General features: G+C 38.0%; 1 protein-coding gene across 4 annotated transcripts in view; it reads right to left on the reverse strand.

Annotated features, from left to right (window-relative positions):
• Nucleotides 1-318: 318 nt before the first annotated feature.
• LOC150077326 (nitric oxide synthase-interacting protein) overlaps nt 319-14,489 on the reverse strand; it is a 261,026-nt gene continuing 246,855 nt past the window's right edge. For all 4 annotated transcript variants that reach the window (XM_090386806.1, XM_090386807.1, XM_090386804.1 and 1 more), the window contains one exon: nt 319-562. In XM_090386806.1, the coding sequence (XP_090242932.1) occupies nt 491-562 (72 nt within the window). In that variant the 3' untranslated portion in view covers nt 319-490. The remainder of the gene's footprint in view (nt 563-14,489) is intronic.

Raw genomic sequence — 14,489 nt, forward strand, 5'->3', positions numbered from 1 at the left:
GACCTTTCCGCATCCTCCGTATTTGGTGGTCATGGGCTCGAACCCCAGTCTAATCAAGAAGCGTGTGCTATGCCCTGCTGCTCCTGCCCACCTGGCTATGGAGGTACCAAGATATACATGGATGTGTATATCTTGGTGTATATCTTGGATAGTGAACACAGATGCACATTACAGTACACTGTTTCTTTTATGTCAGCTTTTTTATTTTTTAAAAAAATTAATACTGCATAGACTAATTATTTTAAATAAAAATTTGAACATAAATTGTTTTTTTACAATATTCATTAATTATGAAGTGTTATAGTATGAAACAGTAATTTATACAAAACTCCAGGAGTGCATTCTATAAGTTTTCCAAATGCTGATACAACTGATACTGATCTGTTACAAAATATACTAATATATATACAAAAATAACATCAAAGTATAAAAAAAAACTTTCAGTCAGTCATTAAGTGCTGGGAGATACATTAGAGAAATCAATGCTTACTTAAGCCATCATTACTGGTCTCTTTACTTTAGCATTGAGCATTTCATTAGTACTTGCGTAGCCTGTTCCACCCTATAAACACAAATTATACACACACACACACATATATATATATATATATAATTAATAATAAGATGTAGTGAAAAATCATAATGGCTAAAAATGAATGGAAAAATAATATATTGGGCTGGATTATGGACCCGGGGCACTGCTAGTAATAGCAGAAATACCCAGCAACCATAATGAAAATCTAGAAAGTAGATTAGGTAAGTGTATGAGGAGTGCTGACCACAGAAAAAAATTAAAATAGTGCCTGAAATATAAAAGGAGATTAAATAAAATTTTTGTCGGCTATGTATGTGTCATAACAGAAACAGAGGCCTTACTTCATGCTGTATTTCCTTTGGTTTTGGCTATCAGCCCTTGATGATGAAGTTAAAATCTTAGGATCTTACAGCATTAAGTACTATTTGTATGTTTATTTAATCTGCTTTTATTTTTCAGGCACTGTTTTAATTTTTTCCATTATAACTACACAACAGGCCAGCACCTCTTCTCATACACTTATCTATATATATATATATATGGCTGCAATCAGTGCCGCCCCGTGGGTAAGAGGTGCCTTTGTTTAGAGTTATATTTCAGCACCCCCATAAAATAGAATTTGCAAATTAAAATGAAATTAAATTCAAGAATTTTTTTTATTTATTTAGTATATAAATACAAGATATACGTATGTGTACATAAAAATAGAGCATCTCAAAAAAAGAATTTTTTTTTTTCATTTATCAAAAAAATCACAACACAATAATACATTTTGGACTTTGGTATATATGATACTTCATTTATTACATATTTATCCTCTTAGCTTTAGCTGCCACAAAATTCTTAATTAGATCTTTTATAACTAAAGTAACCACATTATTTTCCATTGATAAATCAGTAAGACGTTCTTTGGACATTGTTGATCAGTAGTATTGGGACACCTTATGAACGGATTTGACCCAGAATTCTTTGCAAAAGGGGTGAGAGGTACACATGGGGGTAGAAAAAAATCAGTTTATTTTCTGGCATTGGTTTGTTTTTCTCTCGATAGATGGTGTTAGTGGTAATTTCAGAATTTAATTTTCAGATTTTTTTTTTTGAGGCTGATGACGAACTGGGGTTGTTATTCTTGGTGAGCAGTGATATTGCCTTGCAACTGTGCAGGTTCCCCCCCATTAGATGTAGGTTTTGAATGTATTGGTTGTGGAAAATACAGCTGCGAGTTACAGGCTCTGAAAAAAACGATAAGTGTTTGCTTTTTATTTACATAATTGTTATTTTATATTGTACTTAATACGTGGTCTTATAGTTCTAATTACGCTGGTTATTTTTATTTTAATTTATATAAACTGTTTTTGTAGATATACATAATACTTTATAAAACCGTTAGTCCGTTCGAATCTTGCAGGCATTGTTTTTTGTATATAGTGATAGGGAATTCAAATTTTTAATTGAGGTAGCTAGGTAGCTCTAACGTATAATTATAGAAACAGTAATACACTTCACTGTTTCTATTAGATAGCGTAGTCTTGACATTTAATTTAATTTAATTTATTGATTTTATTAATTTAAAATATCATGCCCCAAACTAGAGCAGCAAAGCAACGGGCACAAAGTGGCAGGAGTGCTGTGACTCGGGGGGAGAACTGAGGGGGCGATTCTCCAACGCATCACAGCCTAAAAAAATGTGCAACTTGTGAAATGTTTGCCGAACTATCTGGAACGGAACGTGATACTGCCATGGGGGATGTCTTTGTGTGTGCGCGATGTAAGGAGTGGAAGGAAATCAGGCGACAACTCAGCGTTGTTATGGGCCTATATGAGAGTTTGAAGGACAGGGTGGATGCCCTCGAAAGATCTAAATTGAGGGGCCCATCAGGTTCTCAGCTGCCCACATCAACGCCACAGCTTGCACTTGGTCATCACGCAACACAGCGGCAACCCCCAAGGCAGATTGCGCTGGTCCCAAAGGAACTAGTAGTTGTTGGTGACTCTATTGTCAGGGAAACGGGGAACATCCTTTGTAAAAAGGATAGGTGGAACAGGACCAGGGTACGTCTGCCAGCGGCAAAGGTTGATGACGTTGTAGAGCAGATATCATCTTTTAGGGGCAAAAAAGGTGATATAGTTGTACACGTTGGTACTAATGATATTAAGAGTAGGAGACCGGCAGAATTACTTAACAAGTACAGGTCACTGATGAAAAAAGGGCATGAATTAGGATTGAATTCGAAAGTGTCTGCAATTCTGCCCAGACACGATAGGAGGGAGTATATGATGAGAGCCTCGTCGATCAATTCGGCCCTGGAAAGATTGTGCAAGGCATTTTTAGCATTAGTAGAGGCATTTGATGCAAGAAAGCAAGCTTATGTAGCATCAGCCAAAAAAAAAAAAACCACTTCCACTTCACCCCCCAGTTCGTTCAAAATACCTGTCCAGCTGAGCCTTAAACTTATTTAGGCTATCAACCTCCACCACAAGGGATGGAAGTCTGTTCCACCAACCAACCACCCGCTGGCTAAAGGCAAATTTCCGCACGTCTATCCTACATCTGTCTTTCCTCAATTTGAATTTATGCCCTCTCAGGTGATTTTTCTGAGCTAGAGGAAGAATCCCATCAGCATTGAGCATGCTTAAACCATTCAAGGCTTTATACACCTCTATCAGATCACCTCGCTGGTGCCTAGTCTCCAGACACTGTAATTTGCAAAACTTAAGCCTTTCTTCGTAAGAGCACCCCTTTGTTCCATTCACTAATCTTGTTGCCCTTCTCTGTACTCGTTCCAGCAGCTCTACATCCTTCTTGAAATGAGGCCTCCAGACCTGTATACAGTACTCAAGGTGTGGCCTGACCATCGCCTTATACAATGGAATAATCACCTCCTTATCCCTGCTGGAAAAATTCCTGTATATCATTGACAATACTCCATGAGCTACTCTTGCAGCCCGTCTGCACTGCTCAGAGAACTTCATATCTGCCTGCACAACCACCCCCAAGTCCCTTTCATTCTCTACCACTGTAAGTGTTGTACCACAGAGTTGATACGTTGCTCTGGGGTTGCTGTTTCCCATGTGTAGTACTTTACATTTGTCAATGTTAAACTTCATTTGCCACCTCTCAGCCCATCTGCTCAACCTTTCCAGATCCTGTTGCAGCAGCATAGTGTCAGTAGTGTCCTTGACAACCCTGCCAACCTTTGTATCGTCTGCAAACTTGGACATTAAGCCCGATATACCATCATCAATATCATTTATAAATAAAGAAAACAATAATGGACCCAACACTGAGCCCTGAGGGACTCCACTAATAACATCAGTCCACGATGAGCAGTGTCCATTGATTACCACTCTCTGTCTTCTCCCCCTCAACCACCCCTTTATCCATAGCAGCAATTTGCCTCCAATGTCACACTGCTCCAATTTGTGTAGCAGTCTTCCATGTGCAACAGAATCAAAAGCCTTTCTAAGATCCAAGTATATAATATCAAAGTTATTCCCTGCATCCAGTTTTTTTGTGACTGCATCATAGTATCCAATCAAGTTGGTCAGGCAAGACTTCCCCTTAACAAAACCATGCTGTGTCTGAGCTATAACTGAAGTCTTGTCTAAATGATCCTGCAGTGCTTCTTTAACCAGTGCCTCCATTAATTTTCCTGGAACAGAAGTTAAGCTAACAGGTCTATAATTACTTGTGTCAGCCTTTGATCCTCCTTTGTGAATTGGGGTCACATTTGCACATTTCCAGTCTATGGGTACCTCCCCTGAGTCCAAGGAAGCTCTCATAATTATGGCTAAGGGTTTGCTTACTTCCTTTGCTGCCTCCTTTAATATAACTGGATAGATCCCATCCACCCCGGGTGCCTTTCTTGTGTTTATCTTCAACAGTTTCTCCTCCACTTTACTCCCAGTTATTTCAAGATTCTGTAGCTTACTGCTAGAGTTGAATACACCTCTGGCATTCCCCTCGCTGAATACCTCCTCATGTGTGAATGTCGATGCAAAATATTCATTTAGTTTGTTAGCTACCTGAGCAGGATCATCAACACTTGACCCATCAATATCAAGTGGACCAATCTGATTCATCCCCTTCCTTCTAGAGTTTACATAAGTAAAGAACTCTTTGCTGTTTTTCTTTGCATCCCTTGCCAAGGATTTCTCGTAATCTGCCTTCGCCTGCCTAACCTCCTTTGTAACTTGGTTGCATATCAACTTGTATCTATCATAGGCTTCTGTGTCATGTGTTAATTTGTATGTATCCCATGTATTTTTCTTCTCTGCCATATGCCTCATTAGTTCATCTGACATCCATTTTGGCCTAAACCTTGAACAATATTTCTTAGTTGGTATGTAAAGCCTAGTAGCTTCCAAGATAAGTTCTTTGAATGCTTCCCATTTTGAATTTGCTGTTGGTAACATCATCAGTTGGTCCCACTGTATAGAATTTAAATACTGTCTCAGTCCATCGTAGTCGCCTTTACGGAAGCAATAACCCTTCCCTTTACCCCTAATGGTAGTTACCTCTTTGAGTAAATCCCACTTCAGCACACTGTGATCACTGCCACCTAGTGGTTCATTTATCTGCAGATTCTTAATGCATGAAGAATCACTGCTGATAATCAAATCAAGAGTATTACTCCTTCTAGTTGCCTCCCGAACATGCTGATGTAGAAAACAATCATCCAATAAATCCACAAAAGCCCTGCTAGTGTGTGAGTAACCAGCCCCCAAAATCCAGTCAATATCTGGGAAATTAAAATCTCCCATTATAAGACCCTCTGATTTACTGGCCCACTCTACTTCCCTGTACAGTTCCTTATTATACTCATCAGAGTCATTAGGCCTATAGCACACTCCTACTCTCAATTTTGATCTCCCAATGTTTATGTCACACCAAACTGACTCCACACTGCACTGTCCAGCGATTTCGACTGGCTTCACTTCCTTGGTTTTTGTGTGTTTCTTAACTAATAGCATAACACCTCCCCCTTCCTATCCTGTCTATCCTTTCTGTAGACGTTGTACTCCCCAAATTGCAGTTCCGCATCCCTTATATCTGTGTGACACCACGTCTCTGATATCCCAACAATATCTGCCTTCGATGTTTTGAGCAATACCTCAAATTCATCAAATTTATTTACTAAACTCCTAGCATTGGTGTACACGCAAGTATACCTGCACCTGTTTCTATTCTTAGCTACCCTAACACAACCCATGTGTTTACTTGTACCGCAATGGCTCCCAGCAGTCTCTGAAATACCATGCATCTTGTTTTTCAGGCTTCTGCCCATTCTAATAGAAGCAGTGCAAGAATCTCTTTCACCTCTGCCAGTGGCTACTGTCAATCTATTGGTCTTTGTCTCCCCCCAAGCTAGCAGTTTTCCGACCCACCTAACACTGCCTCGATAGCATCAGCAAATATTCGTGCACCCTTTCTATTTAAGTGTATCCCATCCCTGTAGAAGCAATCTCTCCTGTTAACAAGTACAGTCCAGGCTGAAAAAAATTCTACCCCTTGAGCCTTGCACAATCTTTCCAGGGCCGAATTGATCGACAAGGCTCTCATCATATACTCCCTCCTATCGTGTCTGGGCAGAATTGCAGACACTTTCAAATTCAACCCTAATTCTCAGCTTTTGTTCAACAGTGACCTGTACTTGTTAAGTAATTCTGCCGGTCTCCTACTCTTAATATTATTAGTGCCAACGTGTACAACTATATCACCTTTTGTGCCCTTAAAAGATGATATTCGCTCTACAACGTCATCAACCTTTGCCCCTGGCAGACGTACCCTGGTCCTGTTCCACCTATCTTTTTTACAAAGCATGTTCCCCGTTTCCCTGACAATAGAGTCACCAACAACTACTAGTTCCTTCGGGACCAGCGCATTCTGCCTTGGGGGTTGTCTCTGTGTCACGCGATGCCCAAGTGCAAGCTCTGGCGTTGATGTGGGCAGCTGAGAGCTTGATGGGCCCCTCAATTTAGTTTCTTCGAGGGCATCCACCCTGTCCTTCAAGCTCTCATATAGGCCCATAAGAACGCCGAGTTGTTGCCTGATATCGATACACTCCTTGCATCGCGCACACACAAAGACATCCCCCTTGGCAGTATCATGTCCCGTACCCGATTTCTCTGCAAACATCAAGCAAACAGTGCATTTTATAAGGCTCAAGGGATAGAATTTTTTTCAGCCTGGACTGTACTTGTTAACAGGAGAGACTGCTTCTACAGGGATGGGATACACTTAAATAGAAAGGGTGCAAGAATATTTGCTGATGCTATCGAGGCAGTGTTAGGTGGGTCGGAAAACTGATAGCTTGGGGGGGATACAAGGACTAATAGTTTAACAGTAGCCGTAGGCAGAGGAGAAGGTGATTCTTGCACAACTTCTATTAGAATAAGTAGCGACCTGGAGCGAGGGGTGTTGGGGGTTTCAGGGACGGATGGCAGTCATCGTGAAACAGGTGGGTATATGGGATGTGTTAGAGTAATTAACAATAGGTGCATGTATACTTGCATGTATACCAATGCTAGAAGTATAGTAAATAAATTTGATGAATTTGAAATGTTGGTCAAGACATCAAAGGCAGATATCGTTGGGATATGAGAGACGTGGTGTCACACAGATATAAGGAATGCCGAACTGGAATTTGGGGAGTACAATGTGTACAGAAAGGATAGACAGGATAGGAAGGGAGGAGGTGTTATGCTGTTAATAAAGAAAAACATAAAATCAAAAGAAGTGCATCCAGTTGATATAGATGAACAGTGCACTGTTGAGTCAGTTTGGTGTAACATAAGCACTGCGAAAGCAAAAATAAGAGTAGGAGTGTGTTATAGGCCTAATGACTTGAATGAGTAAAATGAACAATTGTACAGAGAAATAGAGTGGGCTAGTAAATCGGAATGTCTTATAATGGGGGATTTTAACTGGGATTTTAAGGTGGTAGAAAATGAAAAAGACCTGGGAGTAATTGTGCAGGCAGATATGAAGTTTTCTGAGCAATGCAGACAGGCTGCCAGGGCAGGTCCTCAGGTTTTGTCAATGATATATAGGAATTTTGCTAGCAGGGAAAAGGAGGTGATTATCCCTCTGTATAAGGCAATGGTCAGGCCACGGCTTGAGTACTGCGTACAGGTCTGGAGGCCTCATTTTAGGAAATGATGTAGATTTACTTGAGCATGTACAGAGAAGGGCAACAAGATTGGTGAGGAGAATGAAGGGATCCTCTTACCAAGAGAGGCTTAAGTTCTGCAAATTGCAGTAGCTGGAGACTAGGCACCTGCGCGGTGATCTGATTGAGGTATATAAAGCCTTGAATGGGTTGAGCACGCTGAATTCTGATGGGATCCTTCCACTTGTTCAGATTACGAATCTAAGGGGGCATAAATTCAAATTAAGAAAAGACAGATGTAGAATAGATGTGCGGAAATCTGTCTTTAGCCAGCGGGTGGTTAATTGCTGGAACAAACTTCCATCTGTCGTGGAAGTTGATAGGTTGAATAAATTTAAGGAGGAACTGGACAGGCATTTGGAGGAAATGGTGTGTTTTTTTTTTTTTTTTGGCTGATGCTGCATAATCTTATACATTTGCTTTCTTGCATCACATGCCACTACTACTACTACTACGTCATAGTGAATTTTTGTGAATAATTTGATGTTAATTATGTGACAATGCATTGTGGGTGTTAATTGGGAAAGTATATTTTGGAGTGTTCATGGTGTGGGGGAGGGCCGTTGCTGCCCACAGCCATCTGTCACCACGGCCCATCCTGCAGCATGTGACGCCGATGCATCAGCGTCACAAACAGCCGCACCTTGCGTGTGGGATGAAAAGCCATGCAGGGCAGGCAACGTTTGAATGAAATTTACCCAGAATACTTTGCAAATCAGAGGGACATGTTCCTGCAAGTGGAAATGGACATCGTTGAGATTAGAATTGAACCATGTATATATGTGAAATGAATTAGGAAGTGCTTGGGAGGTTTAGATCTTTTTGCAGATAAGCTTGTTCTATTAGTTTGACAATTCATGGTGTATTCAATAGTAAGAAAAGTGGGTGGGACATGCTGTATGAAGTAATGAAATTTTTGGATATGGTGTACACGTGGTAAGAATATACTCGGATCCTTGACATAAAGTGGCCTTGACAATGCTCCCCGCATACACACTACTCGGACTACCTCCAGTCACTATCTGGCAGAGTAGAGGTAGCAAGATTATACACTAGCTGATCCAGACGATAATCAATAATCAGTCCGGTGTACTAACTAGTGGACGGCCTGCGAACACCGCTTTAGAGCTATACACTCGAAATTTGGTTATTTCGAATATCAGATTTCATCTTCACAAAAACATGGCTGTACATGCCACTAACTCCAGTTAGTGCAGCTGATCATTTCCGCTCGGGGGGGGGGGACATTTACTGTTTGAAGTGAACGTAATCACTCGTTTTATGTTCAAGAAGCGAATACGATTTCTGATGGATCCAAATTGGAAAAATAAGTTTTAAAAGTACAAGCTTTTGTGTGTGTGTGTGTGTGTGTGTGTGTGACTAAAACATTTTAATGTCTGATTTCACTATCTGCAAACGATTTCAGATTGGTTGAAAATATAGCCTGATATTTATTTTTCCATTGTCTATAGTTAACTTTTTGATAATCTAAACTCAAATACTCATTTCTGTTTTTTTTCCCCCCCTTGAGAATTACAAGAGCAAAACGAATGGTGTTTGATGAGTTTAAATTTTCAAAAAGTTAGCTACAGGCAATGGGAAAAAAATATATAGTTAATTCTGAAGAAGGGAAATAAATATCAGGTTATATTTATTCAGGTTATTTAGAGGAACCTTTAAAAGCTATATACTGTCTTGACAAATACTGTATTACAGCAAGCCCCCGTTATAACGCGGTTCGCTTTACGATGATTCGCTATAACGCTGTTCTTATATTGTAACCCCTATCTGACTATAACGCTGTCACAGATCACTATAACGCTCTTTTACAGATTGCATTTTTGCATATTTAACGAAATCGTTTAATTTGATCGTCGATAGCTTGAAAATGAATACCAAAACAGCATTAAAACGTTTCCCACACCGACTTGAGAAATTTTCTCGCACGTTAATTTAATTGCAGTACAGTGACTTGTTACGTAGTTCCGAGATCAACATTTTAAAAAATGATCAAGTATATTGCTCGTAATATTTGCGTTATATGCATTTATCCGAAGTCTAGTCATCACCCAGTACCGTATTAGCCATCATGCGAAACGGACAGTTTACTTGAACATTGTATCATAATTAATGCAACCAGCACAGTTACATTTTCGAAGAGTTAATAATGGCCGATAAGAATGAAAAAAGCAACAACATCTGAGCGCAGTACGAAGACTATAAATGTAAGAAAAAGACTGAATTTGAAAATTAAATTAGACGTTTTGAAGCGAATCGATTCTGGTCAAAGACAAGCGGATGTGTGCCATAATTTAGGACTTGCAAGTTTAACTGTAAGAACAATTATAAAAAAAATAAAGAATTAATTTTAGCAGCTGGAAAGATAGCTGTTCCACTGCAAGCAACTAGGGCTAGGCCAGCTATTAGGATTGAAATGGAAATAATTTAACTAATTTTATTGAAGATAATATCCAATCCAGAATTCAGTTAAGTTAAATATTATTAAAAAAAGAGAGAGAGAGAGATTAGCCAATATGATGATCTGAAGAAAACTCACCTAAAAAAAAAAAAAATGTGGAACCATTTAAAACTAGTAAGGGCTGGTTGAATAGATTTAAAATCCAGGGAGAAGCCGCAAGTGCAGATTAAGGAGCCGAAACTTTCAGAAAAGAACTTGTTAAAATTATTGAAGAGGGGTATTATGTGTTATACTTCTCAACAAGTTTTTAACATAGATGAAGCAGGACTTTTGTGGAAACGAATGCCTAAAAGAAGTTTCATATTGAAAGAAGAAAAAAACATGCCAGGTTTCAAAGCGGCGAAAGATCAGTTGACTTTATTGTTGGGTGGTAACGCTGCAGGGGATTTAAAATTAATACCCCTTTTAGTTTATTTGGAAGAGGGCCAAAGTTCAACCCAAAATCGACACATTTTTCATGATTAAATTCATCAGTATCCTATGGCACCGACCGCAACTCATAAATACATATGTTACCTTATGGGTATGCGGCACTCGCTTAGCGCGGATTCACTTAGCGTTCTGTTTTTACGGAACGAATTATCAGCGTTAAGCGGGGGTCACCTGTATATAGATTAACTTTTCAATAACAGATTGCCAATATTTTTTCTTAGTTTCGTATAATCTTTGTTGTGTTGAATCAATCATACATTTATTACTTAACGACCTTTTAAGTTCGCTATATTTTGAACCATTTTTAACGTGCATGGAACTTGTTTTCATGTTTCTTTTAATATATGACTCAAGTGTTTCCAATCATTACAACCGTATTCATTAGTAAGTTGAGTATTCTGATCACCAAATATTTTACAATGATAACAAAACACCGAATTTCGCAATTCTGAATAAACTAAATAACTTCTGGTAATTATTTCTCCATTTAGTAACATTCAATAATAATATGATTCGGGAAAACTTGCGACCAGATTCGTCTTTAGGAAAATCCCTATTAACTACTTGACGAGGACAATTTTCAACTAAACAATATTTAATTCTTATGATTACATGTTTTGGCCAAGTACCTGAATTATTAACATTAAAAAAAAAAAATTTAAGTAAAATTCCAAGTTTCGGGTTTCTCTGAATCGAGATCCAAGATTTCTTTAACTGCAACTTCTGGTGACATTATGGTGAGGCCAGTTTCATCTTTATTAGATATATCAGTTTCTTCAAACTTATCTTGTTGTACTGTTCATTCTTCAGTATTCTCCTTTGAAGCGTTTGCTTCGTCAAAACTTTTCGTTCTTTGTTTCTTAACAGTTGCTGCTGGTGAATGTTCAACCTGTTCTTGTTGTAATCGTCTTTTTGTGTTTTGAGCTCCAAATAACTTCTTTGATGTTTTTTCTGAAATCTAGGGTTTATATTACATATTATCTAAGAAAATATTTTTTTTTTCCAACAAAATATTTTCTTTTTTTACAAAACACAGAATTTTACATACTGTGTTTATTCTATAAATTCCGGGAAGTAACTTCCACTTTGTTTCAACACGATACGACTTATTTTATTTACTTATATTTAAGAATAATAGGCATAATTGTGGAGAACCAAAGCAATACAAGTGAACAGTCATATGGCTAAATATCGAATGCCTTTCTTATACTTTAACACGTTTAAATCTATCCCTGAACTAAAAATCATACAATGCCAGCTTTATTGTTTTTATGTCATTCTTCGGTTGTGGGTCCGGCACCAACTGCCCCAGTCGACGAAAGTGTTGCTTACACAACACGGCTATATCAACGCGACTACATTCAAAATTTCAGTTTGGCATTACATACATTGGGGTGGCATGGCACATGGCATTATTCGCATTACTGAAAACAGTCAAAACAAAAGTCGTTTCTGAGAATGCAGACTGCGCGGATCACATATCGGCATGCTGATATCGACACACTGAACGTGTTCAAACCTGCTTTGACGCACCACTCATGAAGCAGTACAAAGCAAAGCAGCTAATCAGTTGTTGAGTTTACTGTACATTTTTTATTGCCTTACTGTTTATTTTAAGTCGTGCAATCTATGTAGTAAAGTTTTACTTCATGAATAAGAGCACTGTATAAGAATTTACTATTATTTATCGTCTTGAAATGGCACCCCTCCTGATCAGGCGCCTTTGTGCGGGGCACAACCCACACGGGGTGGCCCTGGTTGTATTAGTAAAGTTAAAGGCCAATTTAATTACAAATAACATGTCAGTTAAATTCATCAAATTCCATATGAATGTGGTTATTCAAGCAAATTTAATTGAACATCACCCTGACATTAATCCAAATTGGGTCACAGAATGCCTTTAGTCTCCATTAGTACCCTGAATTTTGTGCTCAGACAAGGCTCGTTGACTGACTGACTGCACTGTAACCTGGATGTCCACATTTTAAGCCTTAAAACAACTTACTCCAACATTCTCTTTAGAAATCAATAATTCTCTGGCTGACCCCATTTGGATTAACCCACCCACTACTCCCAGCTTTTTACCTTTTATGCTTTCTTAAGCTATTTTACTTAATAACTTAAGCAAGCTATTTCCCAGCATATTTTTTTTGAGAATTGTTTGACATCAATAAAAAAAGATCATATCACAAATATACACATTACCACTTCACCCCACTATTAGATTCAGTTAATAGTTAAAAATAAATTCCAATAAACCATAAGGACAAAATTACCACTATAGTTATTCCACTTGGCATAAGTTGGCTGTTATGCTGTAGAAAGGTTATACTAGTCCTTACCCAGTGGATAACGTTACAAATTAGTATTTATATTGCATTATAATTTCATTTTATTCCTCTCTGTATTTACCTCTAATTCTAATCACCTCAAAATTACTTTTAGGGAACATTTACAAATTTATAAGGTTACAATTAGCAGTCAATGTCTGGCTATTTAGCTAATGGGAGGGGAAGTTAAGAATGTACTTAGGATAGTAATAAACACTCCTGCCCTCATATTGCACTAATAGCTCAGTGTTGAAAAATTTTAGGGGTAGGAAAGTGAAAAGAATAAGATTGAAGAATATAAAGCTGGTGCTCAGGTAATCTGGGGGCTCAAGTTCCTGTCCGTATTAGTAACGGCCCTGGACTGGGTAGGTTACTGCAATTTTGGAAGTGGTTGTCTTTGTATCTCTTTTTTATCAACCAAAATGCTATGTTAATGTCTACTCTTATACTTAAATTAAAACTAAAGCTTTTAACTTTTAAAATAAAATTAAACAATACACATTAAGAATTAAAAAATTAAAAATTAGGAATTAAAAATTAAACAATTATAAGGTTACTGGCAGATATATGTGAAAAGGTATCTCTTCAGATGCTCCACACCATTTCACTATTTCAACAGATTGTGCTGAAATAATCCATATATGCCATCAGTAATGTTTCAATAGTTTCCTGTACTGTTTGTGTGTCGAGGCCAAAAAGTTTTTAAAAATAAAAATTTATCTAATGTGCAAGGAAACTGTGGCATCTACGTTAAGTTACCTGTACTTTTAAGCTGTTGACAAATTCTGCTAGTTAGAAATTAACAATTACTGATCGAGAACAAATATTATAAAGTTGCTGTAAGGACTTACCAAACCGCACGTGGCTGACAGAACCAAAAAGTGAGAGACTGAGTTTGCCACCCTAGTCATGGGCATAGGTGGCAACTTCTTATGGTCCAAGATAAACCAATGTAATGTAGCAAACTACAGTAATGCTCGCGATAAAAAAAAAAAAAATAAATAAATAGCTAACATAGCTAAAATAACATTAAGATAAAACCAGACTATACAAAGGTATAAGCCTATCCAAAAGCTGCCATCCCCGGATGGTGTTCTCTTTACACGCTATGTGGAATGAACAGCCCATGCAGGTAGAAATTATATTTATATTATATATGAAAGTATTTTTCAAAAAATCTGTCCGGAATTTTGTTCTTAGTAAGCTTGTCTTTTAAAGTCTCAAGTGCTTAGATCTAAGTCTAATGTTACAAATTCTTATTATTCTTATTGCCTGTGAAGTTATGTTCTCTGTATTTTAATTGGTATATTGGAACTCCAATGGCTAAGGTGTATTATTTTGAAGTTATAATCTTCTCTTTTATCGTATATTCCTATTTCTACTTGGTTAATCGCCCTGGTTTAAGGTCTAGAAACATTACTTTTGTGTTGTCTATGTTTGCTGTTCGTTCATCTATGTTCGTAATGAACGTAGACAACACAAAAGGCAGCTGAGAGCTTGATGGGCCTCTCATATTAATTTCTTCGAGAGTATCTACCATA

Source organism: Mastigoproctus giganteus, chromosome 12 (assembly GCF_048544385.1).
Source record: "Mastigoproctus giganteus isolate SK-2022 chromosome 12, ASM4854438v1, whole genome shotgun sequence".
In the NCBI taxonomy this organism is placed as follows: domain Eukaryota; kingdom Metazoa; phylum Arthropoda; class Arachnida; order Uropygi; family Thelyphonidae; genus Mastigoproctus; species Mastigoproctus giganteus.